This window comes from Pezoporus wallicus, unplaced genomic scaffold (genome assembly GCF_028554395.1).
Source record: "Pezoporus wallicus isolate ANWC-B61680 ecotype Strahan unplaced genomic scaffold, APGP_CSIRO_Pwel_v1 contig_7985, whole genome shotgun sequence".
Lineage (NCBI taxonomy): Eukaryota > Metazoa > Chordata > Aves > Psittaciformes > Psittacidae > Pezoporus > Pezoporus wallicus.
In genome coordinates, this window is record NW_026636538.1 from 2,239,871 (window position 1) to 2,260,628 (window position 20,758).

At 40.6% G+C, this 20,758-nt stretch overlaps 1 protein-coding gene across 2 annotated transcripts; it reads right to left on the bottom strand.

The window, feature by feature from the left end:
- Positions 1–1,163: 1,163 nt before the first annotated feature.
- ANKRD46 (ankyrin repeat domain 46) lies at positions 1,164–19,834 on the bottom strand. Of its 2 annotated transcripts, none has more exons than XM_057400557.1 (4): positions 19,744–19,834; positions 9,193–9,535; positions 7,402–7,560; positions 1,164–2,987 (listed from the first exon to the last, which is right to left on the bottom strand). In XM_057400557.1, the coding sequence occupies exons 2-4, from the start codon at positions 9,501–9,503 to the stop codon at positions 2,771–2,773; spliced, it is 687 nt and encodes a 228-aa protein (XP_057256540.1). In that variant the 5' UTR covers positions 9,504–9,535; positions 19,744–19,834; the 3' UTR covers positions 1,164–2,770. The 2 variants fall into 2 exon arrangements, with proteins under 2 accessions (XP_057256540.1, XP_057256541.1); XM_057400558.1 differs by having other exon boundaries at positions 19,740–19,770.
- Positions 19,835–20,758: the final 924 nt, after the last annotated feature.

The following is a 20,758-nucleotide window of genomic DNA, read 5'->3' on the forward strand; positions in this document are numbered from 1 at the left end:
GAAGAATGCTTTAGCAAAATGGAGTCCCTAGATCAAGGTATGCAGACTGCAACAATAACTAAATAAATCTTACTGACCTATAGACAATCTGAACAATCTATGCCATTATGCTCTAACAGTGAAACTCCTTATGACAACAGTTTCAAGAGGAAGCAGGCTAAAGTCTGTTCCTGTAGGAAAGACAGATTGTATTCCTTGGAATCTAGTGTAAAGGAGGTAAATTAATTCTTTAGAATCAACCTTTGAAAAGGAAGATGTTAATGTTTACAGGTATATTGAAAGGCAGAGCTGCCCTTTTTCAGTAACAGAGGTATATCCAGATCAAACTCCTCTTGTAGTCAGATGTTTATCACATCCTTATTTCAAAGAGCAGCAGTCATTACACAGTGAATTTCAAACACTGCTTTGGATCTCTTTGGGTTTAAAAAGTGAAAATATGTTCATTTGGAACATACACACAATTTTTTCAGACCTTTTCAATGCACAGCTCTGAAGCTGCATAAGCAGCTGTTGCATACAGCATAAGCAAAGTACAGCAAAGTAGGAAAGGCTACTTGAGGCTCAAGCTTTGTTTTCTTGGTTATATTTTGCACCCCTTTATAGATAATCTTAAATCTCGAGGGACCTCTTTAGCACAGGTTCAGTACCTGAAATCTTATGTAAGAGAGAGACAGGCCAGACAGCAACTTCAATTCAGTAACACCAGTGAAAATAAACCAGGCAAATCTAAAGAAACCATGCTCTAAAACCTCATTTATACTGAGAGCGTGGCTGCCATTTGTCTGGGTGGGAACCTCCACGCTTCTGAAAAGCTCATTAACAATGCACAACAACCAACCAAGCTCAGTAAGATGGGGTAGCATCATTACCATGCACTAATGTAATAACAAACAAAACCATATTTACTACATTTATTTATTTGTGGCATTCACCCATACAAGAATACAGTTACAAATTATGGAGATAGTACACACTGAGAGACGACATGATTATCCAAGACACAGTGTATTATTAACAGAAATGTACTTACTGAGAGAAGGGAATGTGATTTAGGTATCTAAGAGTTTATAACTCTCTGTTCATGACCAGACATATAATAATTGAAATATTCAGAAGAGGAGCATGCACTGGGGCCTTTTTTTGTTTGGTTTGTTGTATTCTCCCTCAGAGGCTTTCCTTCCTGCAGCACTGCAGCTGCTAGAAAAGTATCGTTTCATTAACCTTTGACTTAACAAATGAGATCAAGGATTATTCAGATGCAATTTAGAATGGGGCCCAGCTCAGTGAAGCCCATGTCACACATCAAAACACAGACAACAACCCTCTTTACTCAAACCCATAAACAAGACAGAAAAATACATGTGGTAGCAGAACAGAGAGATGTCGGTTACTTCTGCCAATACTTAATCATTTAAAATTTCTTAACTGTTATATGTTATTTAGCAACAATTCAGGAGTGGCTAAGTCAAAAAACAACGATTCATTAGGTTTGCAGAATTCATTTTGGTTGGGATTTTCAAGGCAATAGCAAGCAAGAGAGTCAGCTGTCTGATCAGCATGGGAGGAGAGAATCTGCTCTTTGAAAGCCTCCAACTTACTGCCTAGTACCTTTCTAGCTTTCATAAAAGAGTAACTGATTCATATCCCTAGGCTATTTACAAACAAAGGATGTCACAGCTAAGTACAGAATGGGTCAAGATTTCATTTAATTTCATACAATGTTCCTAAATAGTAACATTTAAAATCCTTTTATTCTGCATATTCAGAAAATAATCCATAAGCCTGTAAGTGTTGTCTGAAAACAACCGAAATGGAAAACAATTCTAGAAAGGAATCCTATGCAGTCGAGTCCTCTCCACAAACACAAAACCAATACTAATTGTATGGTTCACTCTGTCCCTGTGGGCGGAATAAGAAGTTATCCTTCATGACATATTTCACAATGACCTTACAGAATTATTATATACAGAGCAGAACACCTAAATCACTTTTTAATCACCCTCACAAAGAAAGGCTTGCTTAGTAACATTGCAACAAAAAGGCAAAATTTTCAGCCTAAGGCTGAAACAACTTTACTTCCAAAGCACAAAAAACAGCTTTGTTCTACAAGATTTACTTCAGGCAGGTATTAACAACATTAAATCCATGTAGAGAAGAAACATTACATTAACCTAATAAATAAAGGAGTGATCTACTCATTAAAGACATAGAAAAACTCAAACGATTTCTCATTCTTTTCATAAGCTAGCAGATATGAAGCTATGGAGCGGCATTAAAAGAACTACAAAGTTGCAGCTTATTACTGTCTATATATCAGTATGCATTATTATATTATCCAGATTTCTTGAGGAGGACTTACAAAAGAATATTTTTGTTTCAACCGGAGCACACACAAAAAAATCCAACAATAGATTTATCTCTTCATAGGGAAAATAAATCAAATTTGGTTCTGTACTAGGATATACTTCTTACGCCCAGGAATTTAGTATTTATTAGGAAAGGCCTTTTCTAATCATAATATTTTATCAACAGAGAGGATTATCTGCACATCTTATCTGCAAGTCAAGGTAAGTCAGAGGTAGCTTAGGAATGCTTTAGAATTTAGTGTTTTCCTTGAAATGAATGAATCCCTCTTTCAAAGGGGTTAATAATAAGTACAAAAGGCAAACAGTATCTACAGCTGCCACTGCCTGCACCAAGAGAATAATTCCAAGAAGCTCAAAATAACATTAGAACAGGGAAAACCATGGTGCACTTCTGCACATTTGCTTCAGTGCACCAGTTCAGGCTGGTTTTCTACAAAAGGAAGCACCCCACTAACATAGTACGCTATGCCAAGCGACAGAAGAGCAATGACAATGACGAGGAGCAGGACCCTCCAGAAGCCCAGGTCTTCCACAAACTCTTGCCACGTTGTCCGGAAACTGGAAAGAACTCCTTCACCTTGCTGTAGGTTTGGATTAAGGAGGGAATGGCTTTCCATCGCACTACAAAGGATTAAAGTTAAAAATACATCAGAGCAAAAGAATGTACCTTTAAGTATGACAGTAATCCTACTAAGAGCAACTGAAACATTCTAAATTAAAAACTACATCTAAACTACAGATTTATAGCATTGCCTCTGCTAAGTCAAGACAAAGCAGATCAGGAAAAGACTCCTAACTCTAAACTTACTTAGTTGAAAGGATGTTTTATTAACCTGTGTAAAAAGAATGCTATTTGTTTGTAGGCTTGCCACCTAGAAGACTTCAAAAGTCAGTTCTCATAATTACTACTAAATACAGCTTAGTAAACTTTAATGGAGCATAAGCTAAAACCTCAAGGGGCACAGCTCTTGTTAACAAATTATGATGTAAAAATAACCTCTGACTAATAAAATGGAAACTTTGACCAATATAATTTACGTTCTGAAATCTGTGGTGATCTTTACTACTCTTCTGAATCTCTTTGTTCCAGAGGCCTCTTCTCTAGCATAAAAACATCACAGAAAACAATAAATTTGGGTAACAAGAAGTTCAGAAACTTTCTGATCTTCAAGACAAATTGGCATTGCTGTGTTTTCTATCCTATGGTGCTCAGCAACTGCTCTGATATTTAACATTCCACTACCAATTCATCAGGCCCTCTTAAATTGTGAGACTATAAATTAGGGACTGGAACTCTCACTTTTAAATGAGAAACAAATATAAAATCAGAATGAAGCTGTCATCTTGACAATGAATCTCCTTCAGGAAAACACAAGTTGTTTCAAATACTGCGTGGCTTCTTGTATCATTCTCCTTATTTTGCTGGTTTCACAACTAGTCTGTAACAGGAAACTGTTGCTGTATGAAAAACCTCACATAGAATAGGGAAACTTTCTCATCGCTTGATTTTACTTACATAAAATTTTAGCCATCTGCACAGTCCTGTTACTTCTCACTTAAGTGAAATTACACACACAGGTGTTTACAGGATCAGGCTTTGACAAGCACAGAAAAGAAGTGGTGAAACCAACTACGTACATGATGATGTCAATAGCAGAAGGCAAGCAGAGAAAACCCAGTTTTTTCTCCCCTTCTAATTGCTTTCAGTTACCACATTCCTATATATCTCTTATAGCAACAATAAAAGAAAACATTTCAGGGAAAAGTAATTTCCACGTCAAAACTAACTGCAGAAATGCCATTGTTCTTGGTGACAATAATAAATTGACAAATGATTGTTATCAGAAAAAGGTCTCACTTATAAATCTTTCTCCTAAGATTACACCACTGAAAAACTTCCCACTATTCATAAGGTATTTTTTCTTAGGAAGTACAGCCACTGAAGAATAATTAGCCTGAACTCCCGTAGCTTGCTTGAGGATTGCAGCATCATGAGCAGAAGATTTCAGGAACTGCCTATTAAATAGCTTGGCTTTTTTGGGTTTTAGATATTTACCCACTGTAAAGCTCTGTTTGCTTGCCTATAGCTGCAAGATTTAGTCATCTTCCTTGCTTATTATGGTTTCCCAAGCGAAACAAAAGGTTTAATAAGACAGCCATTGGTGTCGAACAGAACTACATTCATTAAGTACTAACTAGTTAATACATAACCACACAGAGGTTAAATAAAGGTGCAATGCAATTTAAGTGAAAAGATCACGCTTGCTCATTAAATAGAAAAGGGTACATAGAAAACACTTTTGCTATTTTATATCACAACCCAATTAAAATCAATCTCATTGCCCTGTCCTGCCACAGGCAGGGACATCTTCCACCAGAACAGCCTGCTCTAAGCCCCATCCAACACTGCAAGGGATGGGGCAGCCAGAGCTTCTCTGGGCATCCTGTGCCAGTGCCTCACCACCCTCATAGTGAAGAATTTTTTTCCTAATATCTGATCTAAATCTTCCCTATTTCAGTTTAAAGCCATCCCCACTTGTCCTATCCCTACATACCACTGTAAAAAGGCCCTCTCCAGATTTCTTGTTGGTCCCCTTCAGGTACTGGAAGGATGCTCTAAGGTCTCCCTGGAACCTTCTCTTCTCCATTTGTTCTTATTATGAATTACAGCTGCTTAAGATGGTAAAGGTAATGCAGCAGTGCATCCTACAGAAGAGGTTTGTGTCCCACAGCCCAGACAGATGTTTTCTTCTGTTTCCAACACAACGTAGAACTGACATTTGGATGCACCTGCGGGCACAGCCACAGGTCACGCTGTGCTGCGTACATGGACAGACTGTCTGCACTGGAAGATGGACAGAGCGAGCTCTGCCTCCAAAGGGCACAGTGCCACTCCTCACCGGGAGGAGTGCCAAGCAAGTGAAAATGAATTTGACTCAGGAACCTAGCTCTGGCCTCTGCTTCCAGAGCAGCAGCACTGCATGTAATAAGGAGCAGAAAACTTAAGCCAGAGACTGTTTTCAGAAAGAGCAACCATTATTTCTCCATAGGTTCATACATAATGTAAGAGAGTTGGTGCGCTGGGAGAGGACAGAAGACATTCATCTAAGTGTCTCTAAAATGTGAAAATAATACTAAGAGGGAGGAACGAAACTGCAGAGGTCTCAAAAGCCAACCGTTATGAAGACATTATTTATTTACAAAGCAAACAGCAGACAAGCTCACTTCTCTCGCTGCTGTAGGCATCTGTTATTTGTTATTTTAAAAATAATGTATTTCAGACATTTTAAACACGTTCACAAACATGCTGGGTAGTGCGCTGTTTATGTCTCTGTGCCTCTCCCCAAGGAGAGTTGCTGACTTCCTTGCCAAAGCAAACAATATAACATTTATGAAGGTCAAATAACAGAAAGGAAGCTATGTTCATTAAAGGGACACTATCGAATCAAAAACTGGAACTTAAATGAGGCTGAGCTGTTGGTCCATATGTTTAAACAAAACCAGCATAAACGCATTGCTGTGTGACAAGCAACCTTCATAGAAATGCAGTTAAGATAACATGCATGAATTCTTTTTATACCCGTGTCATTTTGAGAATAATATTAAATTTTCTATTTCAGGGCTTAAAACAGTCTCTCTGATGACTGAGGTCACTAATGGATAAGAATGAACTTCCAATCTGCTCACTGAGAGTATCTTAGATAACAACTCCATCTACAGGGTTTAATTTTCATTTACGGTACCAGCTGTGTGCATTTTGACACAAGCTGAACAACAATTATGTGACAAAACTCCCTGTCTTCTGTGACACACTGTTCCAACAGTCACAGTTCATGCTCATTAGTAGACAATAAAATAAATACATTATAAAAGCAAGTATTCCAAGCAACACTGATATTCTGTTTCCAATATCATTTAAAAAAAAACACAAACAAGCAAACAAAATACCCACAACAAAACAACCCCCCACAACACAACACAACACAACAAACAGTACTGGAAAGATCTCTTGCATTATTAATCTGAGACCCATGTTCTGTCATGTTTACTGGCAATTCAGTGATCTCTTGCTGCAAGAGAATCAGCCTCCTTGGAAATGTGCAAGGCTTCTTGCCTCATCTAAATCCTACAAGAAGGCTGTCTTGGAAGCTCACGGTAAAAAACCACTCCCAATTTTCCATCAGAAAAGTATTTGTGGTTTATCTGTGTCTTTTTTCTCCTGCGCTATCATCATCTTTTGTCTTAAATAGTCACTTTATGTTGTCCAAAACCAGTATTTCTTGTCAGCAGCCACACACCTTAGCCTTCCCTCTGCCAGGCTACACAGACCTCTAGTTGCCTTCTTTCGCAAGGAGATGCACTGTTGCCTTGAGCACTGAAGTAACGCTTCTCCACGCTTCTTAAGGGATAAAACTTATTTTGACTGGGGCTAAAGAGCATTATAGACTGTAATACACAACATAGGTTACACTGCTTTTTACGACAGCACTGGCAGCTTTACGCAGTGGACATATGTCACTTTATGCTTTGTAGGACTTCACTGTGTTTTCAGGGTAGCATCAACTCCTAGAAATGACTTCACTACTTCCACATGAACTACATCAAGCCTATTCTCCTATACCACTTTCCAGTGACGAAGTTCCGTTTTACAGCATACAGCTTTAGGTAAATGAAGTTCCAGTTTGTGCTCCTGAACCACAATTTATCCCTACTAATTTCCTCTCCCTTGCCATCCCAGGTTTTTGTCTGTGCCATCCCAGTTTTCCTCTGGGTTGCCTGTATCTCACTTCTTAGTCCCACTAATTTGCTACTACTTTCTGTGCCAGTACAATTTATGCAAATTCTAAATAAGCACATTCCCAGAATCAGACCTTTACGAATTCATCTGTAACTTCCCTCTAACCCAACACATTCCCTGAAATTGTCAGCAATCTTCCTGAAATCTTCAGTTCTCCTTTAACTATCAAGTCAATCACAGAAATGGAAAAGCCATTAATATTATTTCTCCTAGTAATTATTTTTGTTTTGTAAATACCTTTCGCTTTCTGCAGTTTGCATTGTTTCCAGCTTTGAGTGAGCTCCTCTGTTAAATCCTTTCACCTCTTGCTCCTCTAAAGATTCCAGCAGTCTAATCACATCTTTATTCACTCCCCTTCGTTTTGCAAGAACAAGTGGTGTTGCACCTTGGTGATTGCTAAAATGACCCCACAAAAGGAAATGAGAAGAGAAGAAAAGAAACTTTTAATATAGAAATTTTGTAACAAGACAACTCAGTATAAAACATTACAATTAATTAAGTCCCCAGAACTATTTTCTGTCATACCAGACAGTAAGAAATTCCCATTTATACAAGTTACAACATAATTGACTATACAAGAAAATTGGTATGTTTAGGTTTGAAACTACACAACTCTTCTAAATACTATTGAAATTCCTAGTACTGTAACCTAATAGGAATCTCTGGGTGTTAGAACAAAAAAATAAGCAGTAGATTTATGGCAGTATTCAAATTTAAACTTAATTTCAAGAAGGAATTGTGCAATCTGGTTCCTCATAGTTCCTTTTCCATGGGAGTATTAGGACATCAGGCAAAAATGAAATAAAATACAGATGGTCCCTCTGCTGTTATTAAAATCGTACCGAATAGGAGTGGAGCTGCCTTCAGACTAAGCATTTTCACCAGTTGTTTGAAATGAGGACAAAGAAAGCCAAAGCCACAGCCCTTAAAGAATCTGGTCTTTTGCTGAGTTGAAAACATTAATGAGGTACAGGTGAAAAAGCAACAGATTAAAAAACCGAGAGGTTTTGAAGTTACTACTGGTTTTGCACATGTTGTAAGTATGCAAAAGTGCCACAAACAAAACAATTCCATTACTGCAATGAAATAGCTAGTTATTTTGCAGCTTGAGAGCTTACATCTGAGCCCTGGCATCTGACAGCTGCTGGAAGCCAGAAGGAAAGACTATACAATATTTAAAAGAAGAACTGAGTCACAGACTTTGAGGGAGGGGGAAAGCACTGAAAGGAAGCATTGTTACCAAAGGAGTATGGGAATGAACTGACACACACATACACTGTATTTCCTTTGTCTCATACAGTGCAACAATTAAAACAATAGAACTGGAGTGGAGAAAATTCTTTTAGAGCAGTCAATGTGTTTTTTCCTTCGGTGCCAACCACCCACACCTGGCTGTCTGGCTAACCCACGGTTGCAATGTCAGCGGTGAGGCAGGATTAGCTCCAACAGCCCCCACCAGCAGCTGCTCTGTTTATTTGCTTTGCCTGTTGCACAGACCAGCAGAAGCGGCCTCTTATTGTTTTCCTGCCTTCTTAATTTTGTGGGATTTTTAAAAGATGTCTTAAAGTGGAATTGCACCACATACTACATTTCAGCAAGAAATTAATACGGAAGGCTCTGGCAAGATAAGACTAATGTGTTACATATAGGGACGCTGGGGAGGGACTCTTCATTAGGGACTCTAGTGATAGGACAAGGGGTAACGGGTTAACACTTAAACAGGGGAAGTTTAGACTGGATATAAGGAGGAAATTCTTTCCTGTTAGGGTGGTGAGGCACTGGAATGGGTTGCCCAGGGAGGTTGTGAATGCTCCATCCCTGGCAGTGTTCAAGACCAGGCTGGACAGAGCCTTTGGTGACATGGTTTAGTGTGAGGTGTCCCTGCCTATGGCAGGGTGGTTGGAAATAGATGATCTTAAGGTCCTTTCCAACCCTAACTATTGATTCTATGATTCCATGTACACATAAAACATTAAACTTTAAAATAAGTTTAAAGTAAAAAAATAGAAATAAAATAAAGTGGCTTACCAAATATCAATTTTAAGTCCATTAGAAACTAGGAACTGGATGGTGTCCACATGCCCACACAGGTGAAGGGCTGTGTTACCCTGGTAGTCGGTGGCTAGTAAGTCAGCGCCAAATTTATGCAAGAGTTGACAGATGTCTACGTTTCCTCTGGCTGCAGCAAGGTGAAGGCCAGTTCGGCCTCGGCTGTCACGAATATTGGGGTCGAAACCGCTCTCTAGCAGTCGTCTGGAATAGTTAAAATCTCCATCGATGCAAGCTTGCAGCAGTGGCACATTTGTCTGGGAAGAGTCGTTTACAAACACGTAGGACATCGTTCTGATTCTCTTTGGAGCAGGTGACTGACCTGCAAATAAAGTGGGAAGAAATTATGGTGAAGCCAGGCAAATAAACACGATTTGGTAGTCCTCAGCTTTCCCAAGCAAAAATGCAAACTAGCTCATAAACCAACTCTGAAATCTTCATATTGTACATACTAACTTTGTGTGCTGCATTCCCTTTCGGTAATATGGAAAGAGCCCCTTTCAGTCTACACCTCTGGAAACAGCAGCAAAGCTTTACTATTACAGAAAATGGATAAGATCAACGTCACAAATGCAAGACAAGCCATTAGCTTTCAACCAGTAAAGGATCACATGTAGTGGTATTGGTACTAAAGGGCAAAACACTGGAGATCAGAACTGAAAGGAAGAGCCACGTTTCATAAACTGGGAAACCGTGTACAATCCAGTCAACAGTGATGCTAACTACAGTTTTTACTAGCGATAAGCAAAGCTCCAGCATGATTTCTACCATTTGAATCTGAACTTGATGTACAAAGTACAGTCAGTTGCTGAAAATGCGTGATTACTATAAATACTAAGTCCTTCATTCTGCAAGAAACGTATTTTTCAATAGTCTTTGCAGAACATTATTTTTATAGTGCCGCAGATATACAGACTACTGAAAAGCAAGAATAGCAACACTGACCATAGAAAACTGAAACTACCCACCTGAAAGTGGAAACTGGAAGTGGGTACAAGAAGGACAATGGTAAAATCAAGTACAGAGCTACTGTGGGTTCAACTAGAACCTCTATATAAGGAAACACAAATGTAGTTTCTCTGACTTACTATTAAAAAAAGGATTAAGTCCCTTTCTGTATCAGGCCCTAAAAGAGGAAGATGAATGTTTCACCATGGATTTCTTGATAGAGAGTATTTAATGAACAGTGATTTAAGTTTTGCAGAATAATATTTTAAAAATGAGTCAAATTATGAGGTTATGAATGACAGCGCGCTTATGGGACACAAGAAAAAGTGATTTTACAAGATAAACTTTGAATGGAAACTGAACTGAAACTTCACTTGAAACAGTGTATTTCACTTGCCCTGGGGTTTGTATTTTGGGCTCATGATGTAGCAGTGTTCTGAATAGCCCTTGTTAAGTCTGCTATATGCAGATTTACATTTTCTCATCTATATAAGGTATCCTTCCACACCAGTGCACTCATTCGGCCAGGAGAACGGAAACATGGCCTACAGCCAAAGAATCAGATTTAAAACCTCTCCTTTTTTTCAAGAGTTTATAACGTCTGTATTCTACAGCTCTTCCCCCATGTTTTAGATCAAATTCCAGATCAAAGTACCTACAAAAGTAATTTCAAAATGTTTACACTCTGGTCTGATTAACAGCTGCAGCATCTGGGGCTGTTGAGGTTAGTAAATCATATTTAAACTTCATTATTGTATTTCCTATCTGGACAAATTCTGCTACATGTGGCAACACTGTCTAGATTCCCAGCGCAGGAATGCACAACTGGTTTTTTTTATTCTTGGATGCAGAAGAGATGGGAATAACTTCTACATCCTGGTATCTGTATGAGGAATGATCTTAAGCAGAGTACATTCGCCTAGGCTGCAAGCGTGTTTTTAAGCACGTGACGGTGTATCACTGGCTCAGGCACCCTTTTCCACAGTCATTTCCAATAGCAAAAGCCAGTTCACTGATGCACCATAAAACATTTCACGCAAGACTGGTGTCATTTAGGGCACTAACAGCTTTCTTATTACTCTACCCAAGAAGAAAGCAAAATGTACTTACTCATATTTCTGATGAATAAGTTACAAAACCCCTCAGTGTTGTAAAGCTGGAATTCCCAGCTGACAGCAATTTCAATTTTCTTGCCTACTGCCCACCCAAGTCATAAATGATAAAAGAATTTCCCTTCAACTCTGTTAGTCTCTTTGCTGAGAAAAACATTGGGCACAGTTTCTGTACAATGTGATTGTGACCTTTACATTCTGAACTAAATCTTCCCTAAAGCCAGGTCATAAATCATTTAAAAACCTCTGATTATTAGCCATAGTAACAGCATATCAAGAGCGCAAAACCCTACCTGTACTTGATAAAACAATGGAGGTTCACTTGTAAAGTAATATTTGAGTGTTTAGACCTGTTTTATACACGGCCTAACATAACACAACAGCAGAATATTATGCCGGAAGAAATGCATGCTATTTGAGAAACATTATAGCACACTCTGTTAAACGTAAGCTAATGTTTACACTTTCATACCAGATGTGTATATCTACTAAACCCTTACAGAATTCCCTGTCACTTCACATATAAATCTGATGAAACATTAGCTAATAATACCAGAAAAAAAGCTGTCACTGCCTTATCTTCTCAGGAAAGGAAGCACAAAGATTAGCAGTTATCAGAAAGTGTGGCTGGAAGTCATTCTGATTCAGAATTTATTATCACCAGAATCTTTCAGAATGGATCACTGAAGTGTAGAAGGCTAATGTGAAACCTTAGTGTTTCACATAAAGAAAGACAAAATCCCAACAAATCCTTCTTCCCAAGGCAAAAATTCTGGACCATCTGGTTTGATTTATCTTTGTGATTAAAAAGATTTTTTCCTACAAACACAATTCTATTTCACATATGGCTACCTAACCAATGCCAGATACAAGCTGCATACAAAGCTGAGCTATACACCATCTTTAAAATGCCAGTCTCCAAATGATACATTCTTTCCCCAAATTTAACCCAATTTAGCAGTATTTCTTGTCTAGCAAAACTCAGAACAAATACAATAGCCAACTTAATTAGACATTTTTGTATAAGCAAACTGTGGTTACATTTCTGACCACAGTATGTATCAAAAAGCTTATTGCTGTAATGAATATCTAATGCAATGGATTTAGAAACAAAATTTCAAAGCACTGGCCATTCTCTTCAAATCGCTTCTGAAAGATGAATTGGATAACAACTCTGAACCTGCCTAGGAGCTGGTACACCTACGTTAAGCACTGATGGCACAGGCATATATTAGGACAAACAGACTTGCATTAGGAACAAGACATGAAAGTATTGCAAACTGAGCGTTCTTAATATCTCTATGTATTCCTGCTACTACTGGAGTTAATTATATCTGATTTGGTTCAGTAAATGACTGCTTCTAAAAATGGATCAGTGCCTAATTAAAATACATATTTTAAATGATAGGGTTTTAAAAAAAGAAAAAATGTTTTGATGTTAATAACTTGGTCCTTTGATAGAAAATTAGTTTTTGTGAAAAAAAAAGTAAATCAAAGATGCTCTCCCAACCAAAAAGGATTGCCATTAGAAAGGCATAATATAAGAATACATTTTCCCTAAATTTATACAACTTGGATACGGCCTCGACACAGCGTACTCTTATTAACAGAACTTCAGAAATTATGCTGTAAGCACGGGCGCTAGTAGAGGATAAGAAAATTTAACTGAATGTTCTGCTTTCAGAAGGAATGCTTATATTGAGTGATTCTGTGCGAATTATTTACTTATCTGTATTAGAAGCCAGTTGTCTCTTACGAGTACTGTGTACAACAGTAACTCAGGGTCACACATTGATCTGTTGTACAACACATTCACACCTGCAGAAGTCAGGAGTGATCTTGAGTAACTCAAACCATAGAGGCTAGATACAAGTTCTGTCACTTCTTAAAGTAGTCCTAAATTTGCGCTAACCATGGACAGTTTTATTTTGCAGTAAATGTATGCTGTTGCCTCTGCCTTCTCATTTTAAGTTACCAAATAGCTCTGGAAAAAGGAGAGAACAGCTAGATTGTGAGACAGAATCACTAATGGGACCCATCTCTCCACTGCAAAAATGTGAATGAACTTGACAAGCTGTAATTTATGAGCCAGTCACTGCTACATGGGATATCCAGTTCTGCAAAACTTCGATGTTTCCAGGAACATTCAGACAAACTGAATTGTCCCTGTTTTAAAACAATACATCAGGACAAGGGAACAATACCAGATTGCTCAGTACTTGACACTTCCTCAACACACTTCAACATCTAGAACTGGCGCATCAGTAAGACTACAAAAGAAACTGCCTCCTCCAAGAAATGGAAACTAAAAGTCAAGAAAGAGTGCATTTTGAGAGTACTTCAGTGGCAGTGGCTTGCGAAGCTCTTCCTCTTCAGTCTTTAAATGAATGAAAAACATTCTAGTCCTTTGCTTAAACTGAAAGCTCATGATCTCTGAAGACAATGTTTCCTGGTCAAATGGGACCACTATGTGAACATAAGCTCTATTTGCATATACAAGATTAATTTTTTAAGTAGGCTTAACTTAATCATTTAAAACAAACAAACAAACCCCACCACATTACCTTGTGCTTCCTCTGAACATCGACCAATTGCTGAAATATAAACCCAACAATATTATGCTCTTCTTTCTAGGTAGGCTGAGGGAGAAATTCCTTGCACACATTTTCATGCATACATGTATTTATGTGCAAGTCACTGAGAAGTCATTTAACTGAGTCAATGTTATGTTGAGCAAAGTATCATATGATCAGTTATAATTTCTGTTTAGGAAAGAGCCCCTTTATCTACATGAAGCTTCACTGAGAGCTCTGTATCTTCCATTAAAAACCTGTATCTTATGAATTCAACAGGAACAGAGTTTTACTGCTTCACTAATAAGGATTTGCTGCTAAAAGCATCATCTCAGATTCAGTACAGCACAATGTCTGTCAGCTACACAGAGCTATATTTTGCAGCATTTTAGTTATTTTTCCAACAGTTCCCGGATTCAATGTAACAGCAGGTTCATAAGACCTACCTCTCTCTTCTCATCCCTAGCCAGACACATGGGTGGCAATACAAGAACATTATTTATACCATTTGTTTTCAGTCATTCCCTTCTGCAGACATGAGCCATACAGGTATACTCTCCTGATGTCAGGACCATCCTGTGAGCAGAAACTCTGGTGTACTGCACATACCTAGTGCTTTGCATGTACAGGCTACAAAGCGCTTTACGAAAAAAATCAGAATAACTATTGCTGCTCGTCTATGGATCAGCAGACAGTGGCATTGAGAAACAGGAAGCTTTGCTCATCAATGTAGAGTATGCCAACATTACAAGATAAAAAATGAACAAGATCTCAAATACCATTCCAGGGTTGCAGAATACTTCCCCAGATAATATAGTACATGCATTGTGTATTTATGTATACAGACCAAGGGAACAACAGGAAAGAGATCATTCTTTTAAAGCACCTTTATTGACAAGCAGATTCACAAACATTTTATCCTTACTACATTTAAATGGCAAATCAATTGCATCACGTTTCAGTGCAGTTAACTTCTATCAAATATACATTTAGGCATTTTTGAACCTTGCTCATTTTTCATCTTCCACAAAGGAACTATTGAGGAAGAAAGGCAATTTATAGTTTTCTTCAAATCAGCTGTAAATTCAATACCCCACAACTAGCTCAGATAAGTCAGTACATAACTGCAGTACTTCCCTGATCACTGTGGTCAGTTTGCACACATCTGCTTTTATAGGAAGTTACCGAATCACTTACATTGATCATATTTATCAACCTCTTCGCAGACCTTTATTCAAATTCCTTCTTTGTCTCTGCTGGGAACAGGGAGGGTGCTAGTATACGCTAATCAAGAAATCATCAAAGGTCACTGCATATTGTTTGGCGGTTGGTTTATCTGTTTGTTTTAACAGACCAGAGAGAATTCGTCCCACTCCTAATGAAGTGTCTGCATTTAAACTTGCTGCAGAGCTCGAAGCAGCCCTCGGCAAGAGAAGGCAGCGGCCAGCGAGGAGCAGCGAGGGATGCAGGCAGGGGAACACTGCCGCCACGCGGGGTGAGAGCTAACCGCGGCCCGAAACCCACTCACACACCCCCCGCACTGTTGTGTTTTCCTGAGAAGGAAGCGGTGGGAGGCCTGAAAGAAGATTTTATAAAGCCTGATGAAAAAGACTTCTGGAATCCAAACTGCTATTCCCCTGTGGTACAAAGAGCAACCTCCTTTAAGCTCTGCTGCTGTATTTGTGAAATGAGGACTGTGGTTATGTGGCTTGAGCTCTGAAGACAAAGGTATTTCCTTTAAAAACGTATGCATTTATGCCAGTTTCTTTAAAAAAAACCATGAAAACTAAACCCAAAACACCTCCCAAAATCTCAGACCCTTCCTAGACAAACAGTAACTCTGAGATGACAAGTTTACTAAAATGGGAAAAACTTTCAGTGTCCAGCAGGAATCAGCAGAAGTCAGAGCTTAGCTTTATTCCAGCAATAAAGTAAACTAACAGCCAAGAACCTGTCACTAAACCACTTATTACTGTACAGTCCATATTTTCTCACTTTATTTCTTATAATATATATAATACCTTATGTCATCTTAGTCATACATAACCTTCATGACATGACCTTAGTAACATATGCAACACTAAATCCAACAGCTCATGAACAAAAGCAGGTCATTTTAGAAAGCAGATGTTGCCTAAATTTATAAGTCATTTATATAGAACTGTATCTTTGTCTTTACCTTTAAAATATTACTCTGCTTGTTCATTAGTTTGTTATTTCACATTAATCATTAAACCAGTTTATCAAACCCAAATAGTTAATTACTACTTGCAAATATTCTAAATCTCTATCAATACAGCATGACTTTAAATATTTAATTGGATCATGTTGGTTCACGTTACATGACATGATAAGTAAGATGATATGGTAACACTATCAAGGTCATATTTCTAATTAATATATATTGATATTTTTCATAAACAGTTACTTTACCATGCTTAGGCTCAAAATATTTTTCCATGTAGGCAAACCTGTAGTAGTACTGTCTGCCAACACTATGTCTTAATGAACTGAAGGGGGTAAATCAGCAGTCTACAGGTTCCAGGGACAACTGGCATGTCCAAGGAGAATCAGGGAGGCCATCCTTAAGCTCCTGATGTGCACAAAGGCTGGAATTGACTAGAAATATAATGGAAAATTACTGGAAAGATGTGAAATAGATTTGGAATTGTAACTATGGCACCTGAGAATGAAGCAGCTCAACTAATGTTTACCAATTTCATCAAAGGATCCTGCTGAGCCTACAAACAGAAAACATCACCTGTACAGGGAAAACTTCCACCTTCAAATAACTTTGTAAATGCTAGTAACTTACGTGAAAAAGACTATACTCAACACGAAAGCTGCTGCCCAGACACTGAACAGCAATAGCCACGTTTCTTTAAAGAGGTTTGGCAGGTGGTACTCAGTCCTATTTGAGAAAGGGTGGAAAAAACCCACACAGAAGAAAGTCCATGTTGACTGTCACTCCCGTAAATAAGAAGCTCACGTAAAAGCAGCTACAGGAGATCACAGCAAAGGTCCATTTAAGCCTAGCATTATTTTTCAAATGGTGGCTAAAAGCAAAGACCAGGGGAAAAAAAAAAAAGAAAAAGAATAGGGCAAGTGTTTGCATTTTCCATTCAAATCCTTTCTCATCTGAATGGGGTTCCTGTATATTTAGCACCCCTCAGTGCCCACCCTGTGAACCTCCCCACTCTCCTCTTCAACACATATAATATCCACAACATACTCTGGTAAGTTCTCCAACTCAATTCTCTGTGAAGAACTACATCTTTTGATCTTGCTGAATCAAAGCCTCATTAGCTTCACTTGTGGACCAGATCTCCTGCTGGAAAAATGGGCAGTTGACCCCTGCTTGTTCTTTCCCTGCAACTCGTGATTCTACAGGTCTCATCATATCCTCCTCAGAAATCAGGATGAATTTTACAGTTTCAGCTTTCTTGGCCATTCTCTATATGGAAGGGGGTCTGTGTCTTTGACCATTCTTGCTTTGCTTCTCCTAATCTCGCTATTTTTTACTATATGCTTTCTGAGCTGGAAGATGGAGTGGGGGAACCACACAGGGCGTTTGAGGTTAACCATGGATTAACACAGTGGCACAACAAGATTCTCTGGTTTGTTGTTTATGTGTTTCCCAATAATACTCACTATCTGATCTGCCTTTTTGACTGCTGCTGATTATTGTGGTTACATTTTCATGGAACCATACAATGTAACTACAAAATACTGCTCATTACTGTGAGACCAGTATTTCATATGGGAAGTTAGGATTCTTTTTATGCTATCTGAATCACTCTCCCTATACTAAATTCATGTGCCATTACATTTAGTAATCAATTACTCAGACTTACAGGGTCCTTCTGCAGCTCTTCATAGCAAATCTTATCTTTGCTACCCGTTATCAGCCAACACTAGCACCTTGTTGCTCACTGCCTTTTCTAGGCTGTTCATGGAAATGCTAACAGTTCAGAAGCCAGAACTAAACCCTGCAGAACAAAAATTCTCCCACTGAAAAGACTGATCACAAGCTCACAGGAACTGCTGTCCTGGATGAGACTGATCAAGCTTGCCTAGCACTCTGCTTTCAGCAATCAGAGATCCGTCTTTGGGAGAGCACATGAGCCTGGCTGCAATCTGCAGCCCATTCCCCAAACACACCCCAGCAGCCACCTCCCACTCGTCCTTTTAGCAGCCCCTCAACAGACTTCCTGTCAGCTTTTCTAATCCCTTGCTGAACCTGCCCACACTGTCTCCACAACTCCCCATCACACCCACTGAAGTCCTTGCCTATAGCCATCTTAAACTGCCCTGCCAGCCGCCCCAGCAAGCAACCCCCATCCCAGTGCTGCAAGACTGGATGAAATAACTTTTGTTTTATCCACTGCCTTCATTTCGTAAGTCTTGGTCATACCCCAGCCGTCTCCTCTCTAATGTGAGCAATCCTGGCTTTCCAGTCCTTTGGCCCTTTCAGTTGTCCTTCTATAACCTGCTGTATCCTTCAGATGCAGAGATCAGAAACACACGCACTTCCCCAGATGTGGGTTCACCAAGTTGGAGCAGCAAAGTGGTGCCCTCTGTCGTCTTGATTTAGGTGACAGCGGAATCTCAGTAAACGCCACGACTGAAATTTGCTGGACAAGGCCCATGCACTCAAAGATAGGCCTATGAGCCTGTCTGTCATCTGTACTACAGAAAGCTGAATGGATCAGGGATCATGTATCATTGTATACGTATAAAGCAATGCCTCCTGAAATATTCCATGTGCTTATACGTACACCCTGTGACTACCTAAAACATATTTTGGGTTTGTGTTGCTTTCAAAGGGTAAGAACTTCATCTATAAACTGTGTGCTTCCCATGCAAGCCCATGCTCTTTAAATTGTTATTGTTCTTATTTCAAACTCCAGCCCTCAGGATCACTAAATTCTCTTTGTCTAGTACTGTAACCCTCTTCTGTATTGCCAATGCCTCCCAACCCTTCATCACTACCAAATTAAACCACTGAAGTTTTAATTGCTACATTATGATCTTTATTTAAATTTTCATACGATTGGTCTCAAGATAGATCTTCAAAGAACTAATTTTATAATCTTTTATTCTCAGACTTGATGGAGTTTCTTTTCAATACTGCTCACCAGTTTGTCTCAAGTTATTTCCCCATCCTCTTTACAACTCAGGTATAATCCTTATTTTTTCAGCACAATACTAAGTCCCTTTGCAGCAGCTGATCAAAAACTTTAGTGTTGTCTAAGGAAAAAAAGTAACTACTCCATTTCCCTTAAAGACAGCAATTACTTTATCAAAGACAGCTTTGAGGACAGGTTGAAAAGCAAAAACACACACTGCCTTTTAGTCTCTTTTATCGCCTGTTACCCCCCAGCAATACGCTCAAACAGGCCGCAGGCGCTGCACGCTCACTAAAGCCCTGTCAGGACGCAGCCCCTGTCCTGCCGCCGTCCCCCTCCCGCGGCCGCAGCTCCCGCAGCGCTCGCCGTTCCCAAAACCCACCAGCGCGGCACCGACACCGCTCCCCAGCAGGTCTCGGCCCAGTGTCGCTCCTGCCGCCGCTCGCCGTGCTTGTCACGGCCGGGCCCTCCCCGCGCTCCCCCGGCCGAGCCGCCGCCGCCCTCACCGGCGGCCTGGGGCAGGGATGCGGCCTGGAGCAGGGATGCGGCCCGCTCCCCGCCGCCGCTCCGGCCACAGCGCTGCCGCCTCGGGGCGGCCGGTGCCGCTGCTCTTTACCCCCACTCCGCGGCGCGCAGTGCTCGGCAAGGCCCGGGCACGGCGCCCACCCCACCCCACCCCTCCGCTCCCGGACAGACCGGCCCACCGCGGCGCTCCCCGCAGGCCGCCCGTCCCCGCGGGCCGGCAGACGGATCCCCCGCCGTACCTACCCCTCGGCGGCGGCTCGGCGCGGGTCAGCCGAGCCAACAGGGAAGGAGAAGCGCGGTGGAGACCGCGCGCGCCCCCTGCTGGGCGGAGGTCGCTCCAAGCTCCCGCTACGCGCGGCTCGGAGAGGAGCGGACACACGGCGGCTCACAGCGCTGCCACCGCCCCGGAGCCGCGGTGGGGAGGCGCCGCCTTCTCCGGCCCCGAGAGGAGGGTGCGGTTACAGCTGCTGCTGTGCTCTGAGTCGCTTACCCGGCTGCATCGGGAAATAAACCCTGCAGCGGGAGCGAGGGCTGCAACGGGACCCTCGACCCCTCCCCTGGGACGTCCTTGGCAGAGTAGGAAAGGAAGAGCGAGAGACAGAAAATGACGGGAGAGGGGCAACAGCCCGAATGGAACGAACCGAGGGGTTGGGGGATAGAAGAACAAAATTAACAAAAATGGAGTAGTTGACTGTTTTTGTTAAAGGAAACGTCACGAAGTTGTTTTAACTACCCCTTGGGGGAAACTGTGTCTTTTATACCGCTGCGTGTGCTACTGCATAGCTGAAAACGCAGGCAAGGGTATAGCTCCTCTGCCCTTGGAGAGTGTCCAGCATCAAGGTGCTGTGAGTATAAGTATACAAAAGGGCCGAAGGTATTTGACTTCCCCCAAAATACATTAGTGGGGCTTTGGTGTTTGTTGGGGTCTTTTTTAATTCTTATGATTTTCACTTACTTCCTTCCCCTTTTCTCACAGCTGATCCTGCCTTTCAAAGGCAGAACACTAAGAAGAACCCCAGATCCTTCTGGTATGGAGAGTATCACGGTTTAGGCTCTTGAGTCTCCTTGCAGTAGTAGCCAAGTTAGGCATGTGGCTAATGGCATGCCTACCTTTATCCAGCTACCTCGGGTACTTACTTTCCTCAGTGTCATCAGTGTGAACCAGCACAACTTCTGATGTAGTGACATAGGTTAACTTCAATTCTCCAAAGCATAGCAGCTTCTGAATCAGCACTGACTCAACAGGTCACTAAGGGCA